This window comes from Cyprinus carpio, chromosome B10 (assembly GCF_018340385.1).
Source record: "Cyprinus carpio isolate SPL01 chromosome B10, ASM1834038v1, whole genome shotgun sequence".
NCBI classification, from domain to species: Eukaryota; Metazoa; Chordata; class Actinopteri; order Cypriniformes; family Cyprinidae; genus Cyprinus; species Cyprinus carpio.
In genome coordinates, this window is record NC_056606.1 from 8,572,080 (window position 1) to 8,595,107 (window position 23,028).

Below are 23,028 nucleotides of genomic sequence, written 5' to 3' on the forward strand. Positions count from 1 at the left end.
CAGTTCACCACCAAAACCTGTGAAAGTGCTGTAAAACTGGACATCACTGAAATGAGATCCATCAAATCAACACAGCTCCTGTTAACTGCCTCTATGAAACAAACATAACTGCCATGGGAGCGAGATACTGCTGTTCACTACTGATGATATACATCCTTGTACAGAGTTAAAGTGTCATGTCCTGATAGATTTATCTAAAGATAAAGCTTAAATTTTCATATCATAGAGCTTCAGAAGATGTGGAATATAATGCACAATTCGAATTAATGATGTTTTTATGGTACTTTCATGATGTTTTCATGAAACTTGAAAGCTCCAGTTCCAATTCATTGTAAGCAACTATGGAAAGGAGCAACTTATGCATTATTAAAAGTTTCTCTTTTTATTTCATGGACTGACATGATGGTGGGTAAATGGTGAACTGTTCCTTTGAAATGTTCAGGAAAAAGAAACATTGATTCATTCTCCCAACATTAGTCAAGAAGCAAAGAGAATCAAAAGCAATTCACTTTTTTTCTTGCTTTATATTTTAAGATTTGCTCATTCAAATGACAGCGAACACTGTGAGAATGATAAATAAGTGTTATTGATATAGCTCGTGATACAAAGCGAAACAGATGAATCACGCTGTTTGGCTCTATCGTTTCCTTTGTGATATCTCAGAGAGAAAAGAATTGGGATCTGGGATTCACGCAAAGCTCTCCACTGTCACAGTGCCTTCACTTTAAAAGACACTGCCAGCTTTGAAGTTAACAAGTTTACACTGAAAACAGTATGTTGCAATAAAATTTCAATGATAACAAAAGAAGGAATTTCACCCCTTTTATCTGCAATTGAAGTGAAGAACTCTTCAGGTAAGTTTCTGTATTTTTTCTTTTCTATTTTTCTTTAATTAACTAAGGACAAAGTGGGCACAAAACATTTTCAACATCGTAATATTCTTTGAAAAGTTGAACCTTGAAAGGAACTGAAGCACAATTACACATGCAGTTGTAAAGGTGAGTAATATTTGACTGTAATAACAGGATGTGTCAGATGTAACAGAGCCCAACAATTCGATTTCTGATGTGTGGATTTTAAAAGCAACAGAAAATAACCATGTGTCTCAGAGGTTAAATTGCCAGAGCAATTGCAGGTCAATTGGTCACCAAAACCGGAAATTATTTGATGTGTCAAAGGGAATGGTCTCATATATAATGGCAGCTCATACTAAACTTGGACAAACTGTATTGGCGAAGAACAAAAACAATTGTAAGCAATGGGCAGATGGCCACATAGATGTGCTAATTGGTTGTGTTAAAGTACAGCTTTGAAAAATTACCATTCAACTGAAACAGGATGATTATCCAATCTGAACAAAACAGCTCCACAAAGCTGTAATTTATGGCAGACCTGACATTTGAAAACCTATTTATCCAAGACCAACAAATAAACACAAATAACCTGCTGTGAGTTGCACAAAACTTAGACATCTAGACAAAGTAATGCAGTTGGTGGAGTTTTCAAACTATCCTGATAGCTTTACATCAAGAGAAATGTTTTTCGTTTAAAACTTCATTGCCAACTGTTGCTAGCACATGGGTGCCATTAGTTTGTATTGCTTTGAATGCGTATATTACTGCCAAGGAATATGAACCCATTTCGCAGGCTAGCAGCACCCTATTGTGAAACATACTGTATACTCCACTGATGTTCCCATATACTAGAATTATAATGGCAATAAATCCATTATGGCAAGTTTTGAAGTACATTTTGCAAAGTAGTTTTTCACATTTTGCATAGAACACCTCCTGTGTGAACTTATGGTTTGGATATACAAATACAAACTGTAGTTTGTTTTGTAGGTGAAAACATATACTTCTTGTTTTGTGACATGTTCAAGGCCCAGAAAGCTAGTAATGACATTGTTAAAAAAGTCTATGTGACATCAGTGGTTCAACCATAATTTCATGAATCTACAAGAATATTTTTGTGCGCAAAGAAAACAAAAATAACTTTTTTCAACAATTTCTTCTTTATAGTATCTTATTTTTTGTTCTACAGAAGGCATAAAAGTCACACAGGTTTGGAGCAACAAGAGAGTGAGTAAATGATGACAGAAATGTCAATTTTAGGGGGTGAACTACAGTATCCCTTTAAAATTCATTTGTTACATAAAAATGAAGTGTTCTATAGCTGAACCGCTGTTATTGTGATGGACATGGTGAAGTTGTTGAGAAGTGGTGGTATATTCTTAAAGGAAATTGCTCTCTCAAACAGTAGCCCCTCAATGTTTTTCTAATAACTCATCTGAAGAAAAGAGATCTCTTCTCTCGGTGCTTGAGACTCCTCTTCAGACAGCCGACAACATCTATGACCAATGGTGCAAGGGACTGTAGTCTCCCTATGGCCGTCAGCATGCTGTGTTAGTGATTATTTTTTTCCCTGAGTCATTAGACCCCTACCAGTGAAGTCCATGCCCTGCTGGGACCAATGTGTCTTGATAAATTTGCCCTATTTTGCTGATAAATTAGTCCATCTCCAGAGTGTTCGGGGGCTCTCTGCAGCTGTGACTGGGGGCAATGTTTCTGTCATTACACTCTTTTAAATGTCATTCTATTATCTTCCCTGAGCACAGAAAAAACAGAGACAAGAGGCAGAATTGAGATGAGTATGAAAGCGGATTCACTCTTAGTTGCTGCATTCACATTAATCCAAATAGAAGTTTGTACAAAGCGATCCCAAAAAGTCAAATTTGATTTAATGTTAATTAATGATGTTGCATTAGGTAACAAAATTAAAACCAAAGTAAATAGCATTTAACTGAATAAAAGAAAAACAAACACACTTTTCAAGCATATTTTAGACTGAAATATTTAATTTCAATAAGAAAATCACCCAACATGCATGGAAAAAAAAAATCTTAAAACATAAATGATATTTATGAATAAAATTATTCATGATATTTGTTAAAACAAACATGTTCAAATAAGCATCATTTAGTATTTTTAATATTTTTTCCCCCCTTGTGAGGACCACAGACCAATACAGGCCTATGTATTGTATATATCAGTGCTGTGCATGAAATTAAGTGGAAGAAAAAGTGGTATTCTGATTTATTTATTTTTTTAAACCAAATGTAAATTCATGTCCCAGTCACATTTTCTTGGTTATATTAACATTGCTTAGACTATCAGAAAAAAAAAAAAAACTATTTTATATTTTTACATTAACAATGTATTCAGTCTTCTATTTATTAAATTCAAGAATCTCATCAAGTCAGTATTTTTAATTTAATCCAAAATAATAACATAATTAACTGAAATAACAATGTGGTAATATCTGTAAGTGTGTGAGTTGTTTACTTACTTTTTTAAACAAGTCTCCCAATTAACACCAATGATTTTACACATAATGTATGTGAAATGCAGCGTTTTAGCTGTGGAGTAATGGTCTGCTTGTTTACCTCAACCAAAGCAGCAAATCATTGATATTCTGATGTCCTCTTTTATATATATCAAAAGTGAATCTGGCTCCTCCTGTATTGTTATTGCATCTGTTTGAAATCATAATCCATTTTGTAGAATGTTAAGATTCTCTTGCAGGAAAATAATATGAAAAGCCTGTTTACTTTAGGTAAACATTGTTGTTCATTGTGAGGAGAGAGAAAAAATAACCCCTAACAACAGCAGAAAACTTTCCCAGAATGCTTTCATGTGTGTGCAACTCCTACTCCTCTCCACTATTAAAGTTCACAAAAAGGTCATTTTGGCTTTCAAACACTCTCTTCTGCTGATGCTCCAGGCTGTTAAATGAAGTTCCTCCATCCTGCTTTGTCTTGCAACCATTATTAAGTTTAACAGCTATGTATGTTTCTAACAGAAAATCGGTAATGGGGCATCAGAAAATGTTGGCCTATGGATTCCTTCTTGACAGTGTCTGTTTTCCCAGTCATTCACTATCAGATGGCCTCTATTACACAAAACCTTTAGAAGAACCTGGCAACAATACAGCTTTAAAGGGCATGAGTGAAAACACACGCAGAATAATTATGAAGCCACTGACCTCTTGCTCATCCAGCAAACGGCACTGGCAAACATCTTTAGTGGAGAAAACAGAGTGAGTGAGTTTAGTATTTCTGCAGTGTTTCAAGTATTGGATTCTGCAGCTTTACTTAAGGGGAACCTCATTTGAGGCCATATCCATTCATCAATACCACTTTAAGGATTGAAGTTGCATTAATATGCAAGATTTTAAAGCCTCGGTTTCTTTCTTGGAAATGCAAACAAAAGCATCTTTTGGAAGTAGCTAACAAAAAGTAGCTACACTGTTTATAGAAGCATGCCAGTAGCAAAACAATATAGCTTTTCAAGTAATGAGCTATTTTGTCCATCAAGTAGCAGTGTGTTTTTTTTGTCACACTTTAATGCTTTACCGCCGTGCAAACTGGGATAGTAATGAAATATGCTCACCTAGAATAGGTCATCTGGAAAAGGCCCAAATGATGCACTTGATATGGACTTGCAGTCACATGGTTTTCTCTCATGGCTCCTGATTTCTTCACAAACATCCCATTTGAGTTCACCATACACAACAGTCCATTTGCATGTGGAGATTTCAGATGGGTCATATGTAGTTCAAAAAAGGTTCATATAAACCCTTGAAACTGTTCATTTAGATGGTTCATTTAAATTAAGCGGTTTAGAAAAGATTAATAGATTCATTTAATTGGTTAATAAAGTTTCGAAATCTGATCCATTTGATTCAATCTGTTTATTCAGTTACATATACTGGTTCAAAAAAGATCCTTAGATTCATGTAAACTCTTCCGTGTGTGTGTGTGTGTGTGTGGGTGTGTGTTTATTTATCTATTTATTTATTTATCACTATGTTTTCTACTTGGTCATATAAATCTGTATGTGTGACCCGTTAATAAAGTTGGGAAAGCTGATTCATTTGAGTAAATCTGTTCATTCAGATGGTCCATTTACATGAAATGGTTGATATATGAACCATATGGTTAAAAAAAGATTTATATATTCATTATCATTCATTAATATATATTCATTCATAAAGGGGTCATATGATGCATTTTAATGTTTTGCTTTGTCTTTGGAGTGTTACAAGCTGTTCGCGCATATGTAAAATCTGTAAAATTGCAAAGATTATGGATCTTTGAAGTCTCAAACCCAAAGAGATATTCTTTCTAAAAGTTAAGACACGACCAAGCCTTCCAACAGCTCATTCAAAAAAGCCCCCACATGTCTACATTACTGTGTTGGAAGATTTGCATAACACCGCCCAAATGTTTTACATAAAGAAAGAAGGCATAACTTTTTTTCTCGCTGTAGTATTTTTGCCGTCACCGCCATGTCGTGGAGAAGCTGTGCATTTCCAAATATGGTAAGGGACGTAACATTCCAGTCACACGCTTGAGGTATTCAGCCAATCACAACGCACTTGGTAGCTGGCCAATCAGAGCACACCGTGCTTTTCAGAACGATGAGCTTTGTAAAAATCGACACATTTTAGAAAGGCAGGGTAGAGAGGAGCAACAATAATGTACAGTGTGTGGAAATAATGTAAAATAATGTTATTTTTTTTTTTTTGATTTAGCACATTGCATTACACCAAATACACCAAATAATGTTCGATGTTCAAACTTTCAATCTTCTTCTTTTATAGTGATCAAGATGTTTTCTACTTGGTTATAAAATTTGCTTGTGTGCTGTTATCATTGAGCTGGGAACTCATTTCATGCAATCTTTTACTTTACATAGATGGTTCATTTAAATAAACTGGCTCAAAAAATGAGTCACATTTTTGTATTACAGTATATAGTATAGCTAAAAACATTTCAGATGGGTAGCTCAGAAGCAGTTTCTAAAGTAGTTTTAAAGAAGCTTCCCCACACTGCAGCATAAGTCATTGGTCTCATATGGTAACATGAAATGATAACATTTATTGAAGGGCTGATTGAGCTAATCGAGCAAAGAAGAAGAAATGCTGTACTACATAAGCAGCTTAAAGCTTCTCTTGGGCCCAGTTCATGTTTAAATGCCCCAGCGGGGTGCCTAACCTTTCAGCTGAAGAGGTTTTCCACTGGACTTTTTTGGACCCTGCAAGCTGGACATTAAATGTCTCATCCCACCATTTCAGCACAGGACAGATGAGGACATCTAGAATGACTGCTTTCTTCTTTGAAGGGGACAGGAAATGAAGGAGGGAACAAGAGAAAAGTGTCCTGACCTCTGATACTGTATCACTTTTGACTCAAAAAAGGATTGAAAAGACCTGGCCCACCATATGAAATGAGGGGACATTCTGTGATGATGGAAATTGCTGGCACAAAATGTCAGTTTCAAACTCTACTAGCTTAGATAAAATCCTTTTAAATTTTTTTTTTGAAAGGTGTTTTTTTTTTTCATAAGGTTATCAATTAAATTAAAATTATATTTAAACTATTTAGTATGAATTAGAATTAATAATTAATGTAAATTATATATATATATATATATATATATATATATATATATATATATATATATATATATATATATATATATATATATATAATTAAACAATAAGTGACTGTGTCCATTCTGAAAGCCCTAGATTTTTCCAGAAAAAAAAAACATGCATACATATAAATGACATTCAATGTGATTAAAAAACATAAAAAAAAAAAAAAAAACTATACATTAGATCGTTAAATTACTTTATTTTTGATCTCATCATCAAAATTTTTACAAAACATTTTTTTTCTGACAATAATATACTCAAAGAAGAGCCACATTTTTGCATTTGGAGCAGGTCTTCACAAAACAGTTTTCAGTCTGCGTACAGACGAAAACAAAAGAAAATAACAGCAAACTAACAGAAGGGTTATAACAAAGCATATTTACATCCCACAGAAAAACAATAACTCGTAGCCTGAGACCAGGCAAAGCCAGAGAAACATGATTTTCAAGGAAGTTAATGGGCCTACAGAGGATGAAGTGGAAGGTTAAAACACAGGGGGAGAATACAAATGAGAGACAATATTGCTTTTCATTGTGTTTTTTCCCTACATAATCCATTAATAGATTGAGTGGGGGGAAATGAATCAGAACCAAAAAGCCAAAATTTGCTTGATTCATTAGTTTGACTTCTCCATAAATCATTGCGGCCAGATCGTTGATATCTACACATTTAGCAGTGATGTCATGGCTGTTTCTATAGTTCTTGTATAAAACTTTATTTCAATTCAAAGAATGGTGTTTGAGGTCTCGTCTTCTTTCCTACAAAGTGGCTCTGCTTTACAAATGGCACAAAACATCCGACTCAAAATGTTATGTGAGGAACCTTGAACATGCTGCATGGGTTTGCAGACAGCCAGCTAACAGACGTCATTTTAACAAAAGCGTTTTTTTTTTTTTTTTTTTTTGCTGTTGATACATCAAGGCTTCAGGTGAGAGTGAAAAAGGATACATGGGAGCTACTGTGACAAGTAGTCCTACTGTATATCAGTCAAAATATGAATCAAACATCTGTCTATATCAGATGCTTTTTCCAGCAGATGACACTCAAAAGCACTAGAGCTGTATCTGCAACTCCAAATCAGCATGAAATACATAAAGCAATAAGCTTTAGTCAGAGTCGATGCAATACTGAAATTGTCACAAACAAAAACAGGGCTGTTTGAGATGGATGTACAGTCAGTTCAAGTTCTGTCAGTCATTCACACAATGAAACATTTATTTTTCCAGAAATGTTCAATGATAAAAAGACTCCAGAAAACATGGGCTGATGAAAAATAGATGATCTCTGACCAGCAGGACACACTGAACAGTCTGTACTTCCATCCCTCCATCCTGTTCCCATTTTCCCTGCCTAATTTTTGTAATTTCCTGTTCATTGATTATAATAAGTTCAGGTTGGAGTGAGTTTTGTTCCACAGAGCTGCATTATGACCAATTTTATATTAGTAATGAATGCCGTTTTTAGCATTTCAGAGGAAATTGAGTCTCTGTTCCAAAACATAGCATGCTGCCTATGTATGCAGCTTTTTAAGGCATTATTGGCATGTTCCCCATTTAAAAGCATTCCAAAAGGTAGGCAGCATGATTGTTGCCTTCTAAAATATCTACTTTTGGCCAATTCAATTCAAAATGGCAGATTCACAGGCCTTCTTTGAATAGAAGACAATCCCACGATCCATTGCGATTAGCTTAGCTAAAATAATAATAATAAAAAAATTAAATACTTGTTGAATACTTGTAAAACTGATGATTATGAATACATTTAAATGTTCTATACATAATATTCTATGTATAATAATCTACTTGGTTATATAATTTGGCATGTGTGCCCCAGAAAATGATTTATTTGAGTGAATCAGTTTATTCAGATTGTTCACAAAAAAGTTTCATAGATTTATTTAAATCCGATTTCTTTTTTATTTAGTGATCACTATGTTTTTTTACTTGATTATATAAATTTGCTTGTGGGTTGGGGAATCAGATTAATTTATGTGAATCTGTTCAATCAGATGATTAATTTGAATGAACTGTTTAAAAAAGACGAATGGATTCATTTGAGTATGGCTCATTTAAATGAACTGGTTCAAACCTAAACTTTCTTTCTTTTTTTTCTTTTTTTTTTTTTTTTTATATTTTCTACTTGGTAATATAAATGAACTAAATTTGAGTTGGGAATGAGATTCATTTATGTGAATCTGTTTATTCAGATGGTTCAGAAAGTGCTTCAAAAAAGGTATGTAGATTCATCCAAACCCATACATCTTTCCCCCCCCCCCAAGTATGTTTTCTACAGTATTTGGTTATTTGAATTTAATTTTATTTGAGTTGGGAATTCTGATTCACTGGAATGAATCTGTTCACTCAGATGATTCACTAAAATAAACTGGTTCAATAAAGATTCAGATTTGTATTGTATTATGTAGTGTAGCTTTTTTTCTTTCTTTTTTTAACTGAGTAGCTAATACTTGTCAAGTTCAGACAAGTTATGGAATATTTTACCCCAGATTAGTGTGCCGTGTTTTTATATTTACTAACATACTGTGTTGTTAGCTTAGCAACATGCTAATGCTCATCTAAAATGTGGATGGTTCTATGTAGAGCAGTGGTTCCCACACCTTTCCTGGAGGACCCCTTGCCCTGCACATTTTGTATGTCTCCCTAATCAGACACACCCAGTTTAGTTCTTGCAGTCTCTATTAACGAGCTGATGAGTGGAATCAGGTGTGTAGATAAGGGAGACATACAAAAGGTGCAGGGCAGGGGGGCCTCCAGGAAAAGTTTGGGAAGCACTGATGTAGAGCATTCCAAATTGGCCACTTCTGTTGATTCCTGCTGGTTAGGATGCTGTCTACATAGGTGGCGAGGCAACTCTCTAGATTTTGGAACAGATCCTTTGGCTCTTTGGCCCCATTTTCACACCCGGCCGCTCTGTCCAACATTCATTTGCTAAACTATGACATGTGATGTGTAGCTAGTTTGTGGGCTAGAGCTCTGGTTGAATGTGGTAGATTTAGTAGACAGAGAATAAGTATGGTGACAGAGCCAAGTCCACAATAGCAGCAGATGTTAGCCCCATGGGCCAACCCCCGCACACTGACAACAGTGCAACCTCTCAGCCATGTGCAAGCCTGGAGATAAGCGAAGGGTTTTTTCTCCTCCAGTTTCTGCAAGGTTGGGAGGTTTTAGGATTTTTTTTTTTGTATTGTTTATTTCATTAAGACTTTTGACCCAATATTTATATGGCTGCGCAGCAGAGAAGAAAACAGCCAGTGAGATGAAATTCCTTCCCTCTGATTTTCTTTCTCTCAGGCCTCTTCCTGTCCTTCTGGATATTTGCATTAGACACTCATTTGAGAGTCAACACAGAAATATAAAAGTCTTTTCTGTTCCTTTAAATCCTACCCTTGAGGAAAAATGTGTTCCCAGAAGACACTGGGGCCCAAATCACAAGGGGAAAAAGAACGACCAAAACAAACAAACGGGAGGGAGGGAAACTCAGTATAGCTGTGATTTTTTCTTTTTTCTTTTGAAGCTCCAATTTTGCTTTTATGTGAATGGACTGTATTGGTACATTCTTTGTATGGAAAGTGCTCTCTGAATATTAGCAAATAAGGCCTACTGCTATTAGAGAACATCCTTTGCGGACAAAGACAAATTAATTGGAAATTTGCATTTAGCTTGTTTGTTCTCTGCAGCTTAATAACACCTGCTTGGATATTTCCAGGGAAAAAAAACTGTTGGAAGTGTATTGCTTTGTAAACATTAACACAGGTTTGATTTAACCCCCCTCTTGTCGCATGAAACTGTGCCCACCTATGATCCTTGTGCCAAATTGAAATTTGATTGCATTGGAATCCATTAATAATTCATGGATTCTTGATTAGGGATTATTAACATTAAGTAGAATGTTTTTTCTGCTTGTAAAGTGTATTATGATTACAGATTTGAATAAAAAGTATTTGTGTAAAAAGGTACATTTTAAGGTTTATTTTGTATTTCACTAAAAAAATGACTAACATTAAAAATCACTGCTGCTCAGAAAGTGCAGGGCACTACATTTTTTTTTTTTTTTAAATGTCAAATATTTTGGGGTCAAATATTATTCATAAATTAAAGGAATACACAACCGTTCAAAAATTTGTGGTCCGTCCAATTTTGTAATGATTTTGAAGGAGTCACTTAGGCTGCATTAATTTGATGAAAAATACAGCAAACTAGTAACAATGTGAAATATTATAAAAATTTTAAATAACCATTTTCTGTTTTAAATTATTTTAAATGTATAGTTGATTCTTGTGATGGCAACAATTTCTTTTCTGCAGCCATTACTCCAGTCTGATTTTTTTGCTTCATTAATTTGTTGATAAATACAAAAATGTAAATATAAAAAAAATAAAAATAATCATGTGCCAAATCTGACAACAAATCTGTTCATACAAGAAAACATTATTATTATTATTATTATTTTAGAATTGTGTTAAGACATTGTCACAAAGCCAGATTTCAATACCAAAAATGTTCATATTTCTAATGTATTGTTTCTACCAAAAATGAACAAGACAATAGGAGGGTTAAAAACGTAAATGGCAAAATGTGAATGACAAGCGAAGAGAAGATGCAGGGGCGTCCTCAGCCTTACGTAAATGACCGTAAAGCAGCAAATTGTCAGAATAATGGGAAGAGACAGTTACATAAGGCGCCATGATTTGGTGACTCTGTGGAGGAGGAGAATCGTTGCTTTGAATGACGGTTTAAGAGCTTAGATTATCTAGTCAAGGTAACTCATCCAAATAGTGATAGGATCAGATGCTTTCATACACATTTCTTGTTTTTAAAGCAGAAAACTGATGCAATTTTGCGGTTCTGAATAAATTAGTATGTGCTAACTATATTATCCAGACTGACCAATCAGAGAGTCCCAAACAGGAACTCTAGAATGCATGGAGAACATTATATAAAATTATTTAATTTCAATTAGAATAATTAAAATGAAATATTCTAGTTTCCCCTGAACAACAATCTAACTTTGCCTTTTCAAATTCAGGACACAGAAAGTAGTATGGATTTTCTGCAACACTGCCATTGAGCTAATGCCTTGCTGTAAGGAGCGTTTTATGAGGTTGTAAGTTCTTGCGACTTACTCAGAATTGAAATGCGGTGGGCAGGTAACCCTATTAGCATTTACTTAACAACATCAAGCCTATACTTGATACATCATGCATGAAGCCTCGGAGCAAAGTACAAGCCACTCTTATTGAACAAGTAGATATTATTTTGCCTGGGTGTCTCGAAAATACAAACTGAGGAGAAACAGAGAGAGGATCACAAAGGTTAGGGCACATAGAAGAATCAAAGTATCAAAATGAGCATTGATATCAATCTTTCTATTCCCAAACAGATGTCAGCAGTAAAGTGATACGAAGAAAATGAAAATCTATGATGCTAATGAGATGAGGAACCCAATGAGACGGCAGATAGAAAAATATCAATCTTCCAAACGAGGGGGTCATATCCAGTCTCTCTAGAAGCGTATTCTTTGATCAGGGTGCGCGTTTAAACAGCTGAGGCTTAGGCCTTTTCACAAAAAACTTGTGTCAAAAGAAGCAAAACAATATGTTTCTTTATACTCTCTATTTACAAGATAAACATATGAAGATAACTGGTGCCGGAAACCGTCAGGACACGTTTCAAAATGTTTATGATCGTCTTGACAGCGTCACTTCTCTTGAAGAGATTGAGACATGACAGTGTGAAATCCGTTTCTTACCTCACCAGCACATTTCCTGTGACGTCATTGCGTTTTATCCATCATTGTCGGTTATAAACATGCCAGTGTAGGGTTCCGGAGGGGCCAAAGCAGTTATCGTGGCTCCTGAGGAGACGGCTGACGTTCCGTCATTGTTCCGGAGGCCTTGAACAGGTTGAAATTTGCAATATCCACACTGACTGTTGGTGAGGTACCATGTCCACATTCATTGTGTGAAGTCCAAACGCACAGGCACACAGGGTGAAAAAAACTAAACAAAAAAATCTGTGTTTACAGGCAATAATTCCGTATCTCAAAGTCCTTTGAAGGTTGAAAGTAAGAAAAACCAAACAGAACATTTAAGCGATTGGACAACGGCGATAGTTTCTTGAAGAAAATGCTCTGCTTGAACTACGGTGAGTGAAACAGCAAAGTGAGTAATACAGAATCACTGAAAAGTGACTAATGGATGACCACAGAAGTCTATTAGACTAGTAATAGTCCGATGTTCAAACTACACAGGAGCATCTGGTCTGCCTTAATCTCAACTCAAAATAAAAATGAACAGGCCCTCAAATGACTATGGGAGACCGGAGGCTATTGTAACACTTATTCAGCATATGCTCAGTAGAGATTACTTTCCACCTGAGTAAAAGCATGATCGTTTGACTTTGTGAGAAATAACACTGATTTTTTTCTTCTGTTGTCTTAAAATTACACCTTTAAATAACAATAAAAACAATATTTATTATTTGGAATCATGTTTTCATTACAAAAAATATATATATTTTATATATTAATATATATAAAATAATAACATTTTAAAAAAAAAAAAAACAATTTTCCTATATATATATATATATATATATATATATAAATTTCCAATATATATATATATATATATATATATATAAAGGATTGTCAACTTAGACTTTGTGAAATAGACTTATTACATCACTACATATTAAATCAATAATGCTATTATTTTGATGTGCACTCTTATTTGAGATACAATGGGCTAATAAACATTTTTTGGGGGGAAATATAGGAAAATTGCTATTACAATTGTCCCCGGTCTCCCATACGTCTTGCTGTTATAGCCAGTTATAGCAATTTCATCCGTGTCAAAAAATATTGGTTTATTCAGCTCTTCGATACAACTGGAGACTCTTAACAGAGATTCATGCTTTGTTATTGTGAGATCATTGGAAAGCCATTTGAAAATGGGTTAGAAAGATCATTTTGGTCAGAAACATGTCCTACACAAGCATGCAAACAATTCTAGCTAAGCTCCATTTCACACATTGTCATCTGCAAGAAACTCAAGTATGCGTTGAATTTTCAGCGTTCTCGGGTTTTCCATTTAGGTCAATTACTGTCATAGAGTAGCAACTGTTTGAAGAAAATATTGCTGAGCAAGTTAGCACACTCCTCAGTGACGTATAGCTAGTCACCTCAATATAAACACACACAACGTAATACCGCTCCCACTGGAGGTGTGTTATAACAGTGTGTGCGCTTGCGATGCGTTGCATACTTGTGAAGAAGATATTTCCACCACTGTATGGTAACTCCAACATGCTTAGTGAGTGAGGGACGTTTGCTTCGCCCCTTTATGATTCTTCCCTCTTAAAGCTGAAGTGTGTAATTTTTGGGCTTTTTAGCGAAAAGCAGAGACAACTAGTATTCAGTAACAAGTATGAACAAGCAGATGGCTTAGCAGACACATGTAAACACTGTGGCACTATCAAAACACTGTTTGTTTGTTTAAACTCCGACAAGCCAACATAGCAACACTGGCTCAACCAATGGCGTATGTTTGAGGGCGTAGCTTTCTGTTTGCCTGACCAATGGCAGATAAGGGAAACCTTTTTGAAAACAGTCATTATTTTTCACACCACTGGGCGCAGAAATTACACACTTCAGCTTTTAAACTTAAAAAAACACATACACACTCACAAGCAAACACACACATACCCTATATAGTCAATATGTAGCGTTCAAACACTGAGCTTGATCTTTTTTACTCTTCATTCAATTTCAGTATTGAATTCTACAGAACTGAAAATCAGTCATAAACTCAGGCGGCCCGCACATTACAGTATGCAATAGACACATACTGATTAGTCTGATTACATTTTGAAAAGAAACACAAGCTGTATGTACATCTAAAGAAGCTTGATCTTTGGTACATGTGCACTCTGAAAGACCTTGCTTTGTGAGACTTCATTTCACTTTTAATGAATGCTTTTTTTATGCTCAAGAGATCTTCTATCTGAGATGCTCATGTCTGGACAGATCTGTCTTTTTAATCAAATAATGACGGCATTTATGAGCACTCCCTGGCAGCTAAATGAAAATAACAGCGAGAGGCCTTTGAGCTCTGGTGAACATTAATTTGTTTTTTTTTCATTTTCTAGTTCTCACACTCTCTCCCTCGTCAAAAAAAAAAAAAAAAAAAATACTATTTATTGCACATTCCTATTCATTCTTCACTCAGCATGAGAGAATCACCATTATCTACTCCTCAGAGAAGGCGTCCTGTAGAGTCGGTACAGAGCGAGGGCTGAATGAAACCAAAGCCACGTTTAACGTTTCATGCATGTTGCATTGGATTTCAATTTGCCATTGAGCAGAACGGGGACAACAAAACGTGTACGGGCCTTTGAGTCGGAACAAAGAAAAGATGGAAAAAGACGAATGGAATCCCATTCTCCAAGATACACTACATTTCACAATGAAAGTGTACCGTATGCCAGATCCTTGTGTCCTCCAGTGATTCGTGGGAATGTTTTTCACTTCTCTATTTTCGCGAGAGACAGTTAGCGCACAGCAGTACGCATAGTTTTCGGACGTGCCGCTGCGTTAATGCTGGCAGAATGTGGATCACCGCCCATGCACATCCTCTTTTGAAATTACCCATTATGCCTTGCTTTGCGAGCGGGGCCGTTAGCGTCTAAAAGTGAGGGTGCTGGTGGAACGTTCTGTTGTTGGATAGTTAATGGAGCGTTCTGTGGTGGGGTAGGGGATGCTGGGCCCCTCCATGGGTGCTCTCTGGCTAGGTGGGGAGCAGGGTCCCGTGGTGCCCGTGTTGATGGTGGGCACTGCCGGAAGGGCCACAGTCTGGATGGTGCTCCTCTCACGGGGGGGAAGCTCCTCCAGCCCCTCCAGGCTTTGCGGCGGCCCCTCATAGCTCATGTTGAGCCGCAGGGGCTGATGGGCCTGGCAGTAGTCCACTATGGGCTGATCATACCTGTAGAAGGTCAGAGTGCTCATCTGGTGAGGGACCTGTGGGGGGTAAAGGAGAGAAAGAGAGAAAGAGTGAGCTGAAGATCCCTAATTAGAATAATTAAGTCATTAACAGTCATTAAATTGTCATTAAAATGATAGTTCTTTCAAAATTGAACATTTTGTCATTTTTTCGCTCACCCTCATGTCAATTTAGACCTGTATGACTTTCTTTCTACCGTAGGACACAAAAAGAGAAATTTCTAAGATTGTGCTAGTCGCTCTTTTCCATGCAACTACAATAAATAGAGTTTGAAGGATCCAAGCTTTACAAAATGACGCAAAACACCATAAAATATCAAAAAAGTATTGCATTTGAGTTATGTAAATATTTTTGTGTTTTTATTAATTTATTTATTACTGGAGTATGTTTCAGAAGGTAAATTCATTAGTTTTTCTACACCAAAATTTCAAGATTAATTAAATGTAATTTGCCATCTCCATGCCACTGTTTGTGAAATTTACTAGCAATTTTTGAGTGAAAATTGTTTCTATGCCACTTTCAGTGTATATTTCAAGTCTTCTGACAATATATTCCAAAAAAAAAAGGGAAAGAAGTAAGTTTAAATTGTTATACACTGATAATGTCCAGTGAGCTATTATTCAAAGTTGACCTTGAACAATGAATCAGTCAGGTTTGTGAATGAATCTTTCAAACTGGAACTGAATAAGTGATATATTTTTTAAAAAAAAGGATCTGATTCAAAACAATGATTTGCTCCCAAACTGCTTTTCTCATGAACAGTTTTCACATGGATGAATCATTTAGATTGGAAGTGAATGAACATTTCATTGAAAAGATCCAGTTCAGAAGAATGATTTGTTCACAAATTGAACATTGCTATGTCTCCCATGAAGAATTTTCACCGAATGAATAATTTTTCTTTAATTTAGTTTCAATGAAAAGATCAGATAAAAAAAAAAAAAAAAAAAAAAAAAATTGTTTTTTAATTATTTGGTTAATAGTGGTTTTTTTTTGAATAGTGAATTAATTTTTTGTATTTTTTTATTTATTTCATTACACAAAGCTATTGTATGACTCTGAATACTGCATGTGAGTCACATTTTATGATGCTTTTTTGTCATTTTGGAGCTTGACAGCCCATGTCCTCATTCTGTTTCCTTTACAGAAAAAAAGCAATCTGGATATTCATCAAAAATTCACCTACAGTATTGTGTTCCAAGGACGAATAAAGTCATACAGGTTTGGACCGACATGAAGCAGAGTAAATAATGACATTTTTCATTTTTGGGTGAACTATCCCTTTAATTAGAGTAATTAAAACACCCCCTCACCACAAGAGTCATTAAATAGTCATAAAATATCTCCGATAATGATTCTACCACCAAGAGACATGCACACACACAGAGTTCATTCCAACATCCCTCATTCCCACATCGTTCTCAGCCCACTCGCAACTTTAAGCTCCGCTTCCGTCTGCATTTAGAAGCTGCCTCGTGGCGCCGCGTTTTCAAAGAGGCACCGCGCTGGTAGGGGTAATAGCTTTTTACACCGAGTGCAAACCCAGCATCTGTCTTGCTTCCCAGTGTGTGTGCCGTGCTCGCTGGTGACTCACTCTGTGTATACACAAGAGGCAGAACACACACAGACACACACACACACACACGTGAACCCCCGCACAGACTGCTGCAGCTATTCCTATGATAAGTGACACAAGCAAATATGCCTTTCCTTTTCATGCCGTTACTCCGGGAGAGTCACTGTGGAGAAATGTTTCCAAAAAAAAAAAATATGCACAGAGTGAAATTATTGTCATGTATTATATTGTTTATGTTTTTTTTATTTTTAATTGTTTTTTGTAATGTACATTATTTCCAGAAAACAAGACAAAATTACTGATTAAAAATACATTTTTTTGCATTTTTGTTTTTATCCCTCATACCATCACACACATGATAACACATTGACAAACTAGATGAAATGAGTCACCATATATTTCCACTGGACAACCAGAGTTCATTGCTTTTAAAGGAGCAAATTAGTGAATGCTTAGAGATAGTGAAGAGCGACCCAAGCGTGATTACCGTCACTGAGCACTAAGTGAACATTAGTGACAAGAAAGCTCTGCCAGTGTGACAGACGAAGAGGTTTTACAAAGAGACTCCTGACAGGAATGAAAGTAAATAAAATTAGTTAAATTAAGTGAAATGCAGGGCCGACTCTCAAGTGATAATGAGATGCGTTGTGTCAGCAGCTCCTCTTTGTATGCCACAATTAATCCACTTCCCCATATTCCCCTGAGCAGAGCGAATGACTTTTTGCATGGGCACTAGCAGAATGCACAGCTACTTAAAAAACTGCTTTACTTAGAGTCTCATGGGATTTGTTAGAAGGAAATGGATAGTCATATACTGTAGGGTCACTACAAGGGATGCCAAAAGTACTAAAGCCGATACTAAAATGCAAAAAGCGATTTTATACACTGACATACCTGTTTGTGTTTATATGTATGCAAAAAGCACTTGCTCAACAAGATACAGCAATGCGGTAAAGCGTGCAAATAATAAAATCAGATATGTATAAAAAAGTTTAACTGTTATTTAGGTCTTAATGCAGTTATATAGACCTGTTGCTGTCTGTTATTTATTTATTTATTTATATTAATCATACCACTATTGACACTACAAAAGATAAATGCTCACTGATGTTGGCTGGATAGCTTTAAGTCTCTACAATCAAATATGAATACAAAATCAGGCCTAAAGAAATCAAAATAATTAATTTGCACATTTTAATTACAGGCCTGCTTCTCATTTAAACTCCAACAGCATCCAATATTAATGCATCATATCTAATAGTTCTGCAGTGAAGACTGTGCCAATAATTTAAGTAGTTTATTTTGCATTTGATTACTTGAATACATGATTCTGCTTTTACATAAAACATTAAGCACTGTTGATTTCATTTGTTCTGTGGCTTATAATTGATTCTGTTATAATTACTTGAGTTACGTGATGCAATGTTTATTTAATTGAGAAAAGCTGAAAACAGATAACAATTTTGTTAATAAGCTAAAATTTTTGTGATTGGTTATCGGTGGATGATGATAAACATACATCGTCAAATTTATGCTAATTAATTGGCTTGTCTGACACAGTATATCAATCCGGTTGACAATATCAATCACAAAGAAGCAGCAATCTTACAAAAACACAGGAAGAGGCTGTGAGCTGAGCTATTAAGTGATGGCAGAGGATCGTGAGTTATCGGAGTGTTTAGGACACAGGTGGGTCCAACCTTCAGTCTATGAGGACCCTCATAAACATCAAAAGGTGCCCGGGTAGAAAGAGATGAGCGCTTGCCAAAATCAAAACCATTGCCCCAGGTGGCTTGGAAAAATAGAAAATAAATGAGAAAGAGGGAGAATCATTGTTGTCAAAATAAAAGAATCTTCACAATTATTATTATTATTATTATTTTTTCTACAATCTGTCATGGATATTCAGAACCACAATATTCAAAATATTCAATTAGATACTTTTGTATCTGTTGTTAAATTACTTTAAAATGTAAAAATGTTAATTTAAGCATACATATATTGTTGCCAAGTAGATTTATAATGTTTAATGCAAAAAGTTAAATACAGTAAAAATCTAGTTAAAAATAATCATGACGTTTTCTGCAGTTTTACAATAAATGAACACAGTGAAGAAAATTCACATAAAATTGTTTAAAAATCCATAAAAATTGGTTGTTTAAAATTCGTATTAGTGTCATTATATATTTACCAAACAGCAATATTTCCCTTCATATATTTGTACATATATTTATACACTAGCATTGAAAAGTTTGAGACTTATGTTTTTGAAAGAAGTTCCTTATTTTATATATTTTTTTTCAATTGTAATTTATTCCTTTAATGCAATTGTCAGCATCATTACTCCAGTCTTCAGTGTCACATGATCCTTCAGAAATCATAATAAAATAATCTAGATCAATTTGATGCATCCTTGCTTAAAAAGAATGTCTTTAAATAAAAAAAATTACAAAAAATAAAATGTCCCCAAACCTTTGATCAGTAATAGTTGTACATTTATTAAAATGACAGGAATCCATATTATTTGTTGCCATAAATTTAGAAAGCATTTAAAAATAAAATGCCTCAAACACAGCGTTTGGCTGTTGTCTAAGCAAAAGTGAAGCAAATTTTCATTCTGATTAGAAAAGACAAACAATTTTGTTTCATGCAGAATAGCACACACAAATGAATTAAGATTCATTAAGAAAGAAGATTGTTGATTTTGAGCTGCTGTTGGCTGTAAGCATCTACTATGATGAAGTGGCAAGGTCACATTGTGCTGAGCTACAGTGTGTGTCAGAGGAAAAGAGCAAGTCAGCTGAGAAGACAAATATTTAGACCAGGATCTTTATGCTACCGTGAATGCAGTGGACTATGCAAATGAAGAGACATATAAATGATAAACAGGGTGAATCCTGTACATTGAAGCAGACATTACATTCACAGTGAGTCAAACCTTTCTAATGAGCACTCAGTAATACCATAATATTACTCCTTCACTCTCTCCTGCCCAAATCAACTCAATTAAGCTACGTTTACTTGTTGTAGACACTCAGTGGGTTAGCGCGCGCACACACGCGCACACACGCACACACACGCACACACACACACACACACACACACACACACACACACACACACACACACACACACACACACACTTCTCTCTCATAGCTATTCCTTCCTTCAGCCACTCCCAACTGATCTTCAGTGAAGTTGCATTGATTAATTATAATATATTAACTACTAACTGTTTCAGTGAATTCTGAAGAGTGCAGGGACACGAATCTAACCTTAAAGTGTGTGCATGTGAGACAGAGAGGAACGGTGTGTGACAAGTCATAACTACACCTTTCAGCATGGCAAAGTGACAGATGTGGACCTTAGTCAGGGTAGACACTTTATTTAATTTAACACGAATGAAAAACGGCTGTGCGGGACAGATGTATGGTCCGTTTAATGGGTTTCACTGTCTTAAAGGAACAGTTCATTCAGACTGGGTGCCATGAACAGACTTGTGGGTTAATGACATGACGTTAGTTTTGTAATAATTTATAATAATAATAATAATAAAGGATACATTCATAAGTACAATGAGTTGAATACACCTCTTTTATGAAGTCCTGTCCGGATATCATAATAAAGAAAAAAGCCTCATTAAAGAATAATTTCTTGAAAATCTGATTAAGCAGTTTGGCATCATCTTTAATTATCATTTCATAGGAAAAAATATTCAAAATATATTAATAAAATATTAATTAAAATATAATAAAAAATATACTGTTCACTGCTAGCTAATAATAATAATAATAATAATAATAATAATAATAATAATAATAATAATAATAATAATAATGCAGACCCTTATGAATGTAAGTCAATAAGGCTCCTAAATATTAATGAATTTAACTAATTGATTAAAAGGCAAGGTTAGTTCAGGATGTAAAATGTCATGTGACTCCACAAAAATGTAATGATATTTTTTAATGAATAATGCATGATATAATAGCATATTAAGGCCAAAAGTTTGGGGTCTGTAGGATGTTTTAATGTTTTTGAAAGTACTTTACTATTACAATGTAAACAAACAGTTTTCTATTTTAATTAATTTTAAAATCTTTCAGAATTCATGCAGATTTAGTGCTCAAGAAATATTTCTTATTATTCTTATTGAACACAGTTGCTTAATAATACTGCCGCTTAATATTTTTGATGAAACTGTGGTACTTTCTTCAGGAATCTTTGATTAACAAAACGTTTCTTGCATTTCTATGAAACAGAAATCTTTTATAACATTATAAATTTCTTTACTGTCACATTTAATCTATTTAATGTCTTTGCTATATTATTATATATATATGAAAAAAAAAACATATGAAAAAAGTAATTTTAAAATGTAAAATATTTTTTTGATTTTATTCACTCACATGTAATTACATTTTTAAAGCCAAACTTTTCTTGAAAAATCTATTTTTTTTTTTTTTCAAATCAATTCTTTGTTTTTATCTCAGCCATTCTTATTTGTCATTGCCCCTTATAATTCACCGGTCTTTTGCCATTTTTTATGCTTATTCATAGTAAACTAGTCATACTTTTTATTATTGGTAATGTACTGTGGTAGTGACACATCATCAGTCATCTGTTACAGCTTGAAAACAATCCCATAATGCCTTTGGATGAGGTTTAAATACCTTCTATTCAGCATCTGTCACGAATCTCCTGTTCTGTTCCAACTGGTGCTTTTATTTGGAGTGGTACATATTGTGATGTTTCTTAACTCACTGTCTCCTGCACCATTACCCAGACGACAACACTGCGGCCAACTACAGTCAAGCACTGGGCTGTTTGGCCATAACGGGTGACGGTGACAGCAGGGACTCATCAGTATGTGAGGGACACAGTGTCTTCGCCACTCCTGTTTATTCAGAGCTTAACAGGGAATTCTTGTGCCCTGGCCACTAGTTATGCAAATAAGCACACTCACGTAGCATATTAAAGCCATACAGTCAAGCGAACACTTTGATTTGTTGCACTCTGCTGGCCTTAGAAGCGTGCCAACTAGCTGACAGCGAAGGATAATAGATTGCTCACCAAGCTCTGTAAGGAATCTATAGGATTCATTTTTCCCAACGTTCAGGCCAAAACCTTTCTATTACCAGAAACATTACTGCAGTGCATTTGCAGTGCATTCATGCAGGAGGAAAATCAGTGCAACAGTGTATTTACCATGTCTAAAATGCTAAACAAGGTGAAAGACATTCACCATCTGCATGCATGAGTCATCCCGCTATAGCTAAGCGTGCGCAGTATAGAATCCGCTAGATCTTTAGTTAATAAAGTGACAAGTACCATAAGCAATATTAAATCACTAAGGTTTCCAAGCACAGCCTGCATGTAATGGAAAAATGCATGACTTCATGAGAAAGGATGTTCAAACATGTTGTGCAATATGTGTGATATGGTGCAACTGGTACAATTTTTTTTTTTAATCATTATTTATTCTTCTGTATGTTGCACAGAAGAGGATTTTTTTTTTTTTGGAACACTTGGACAAATAAGACTTCTTATGTAAATAAAGTGACTAAATAAAAGGACTGAATAAGTAAATAAATTTTTTTTTTTTTTGGATATATATCACTTGGACAAATAAGACTTCTTATGTAAATAAAGTGACTAAATAAAAGGACTGAATATAGCATATCAATCAAGTTTTTTTAAGTGGTATTAGTTATATAATAGCAATAAGTGAGAACAGAATTTTTATTTGTGATATAAGGACTATTTTTTTGGAAGTTGAATATAGTCTTGTTAATTGGATTTTTGGGTGGTTTTAGTTTATTTAAGGGAGTATGGTAGTGAGAACAAGAACACATTTTACCTAGATCAACCCTTGAGGGTCCTTTTTTTTTCGTGATGCTTGCTGCCTTGCACAATGGTGCCGCATTGTTGTGTC

General features: G+C 35.0%; 1 protein-coding gene across 1 annotated transcript in view; it reads right to left on the minus strand.

Annotated features, from left to right (window-relative positions):
• Positions 1–13,172: 13,172 nt before the first annotated feature.
• The window catches only part of LOC109097843 (leucine-rich repeat transmembrane neuronal protein 4), a 100,735-nt gene continuing 90,879 nt past the window's right edge, over positions 13,173–23,028 (minus strand). Inside the window, exon 3 of the mRNA XM_042732351.1 lies at positions 13,173–15,534. Within this exon, the coding sequence (XP_042588285.1) occupies positions 15,196–15,534 (339 nt within the window). The 3' untranslated portion in view covers positions 13,173–15,195. The remainder of the gene's footprint in view (positions 15,535–23,028) is intronic.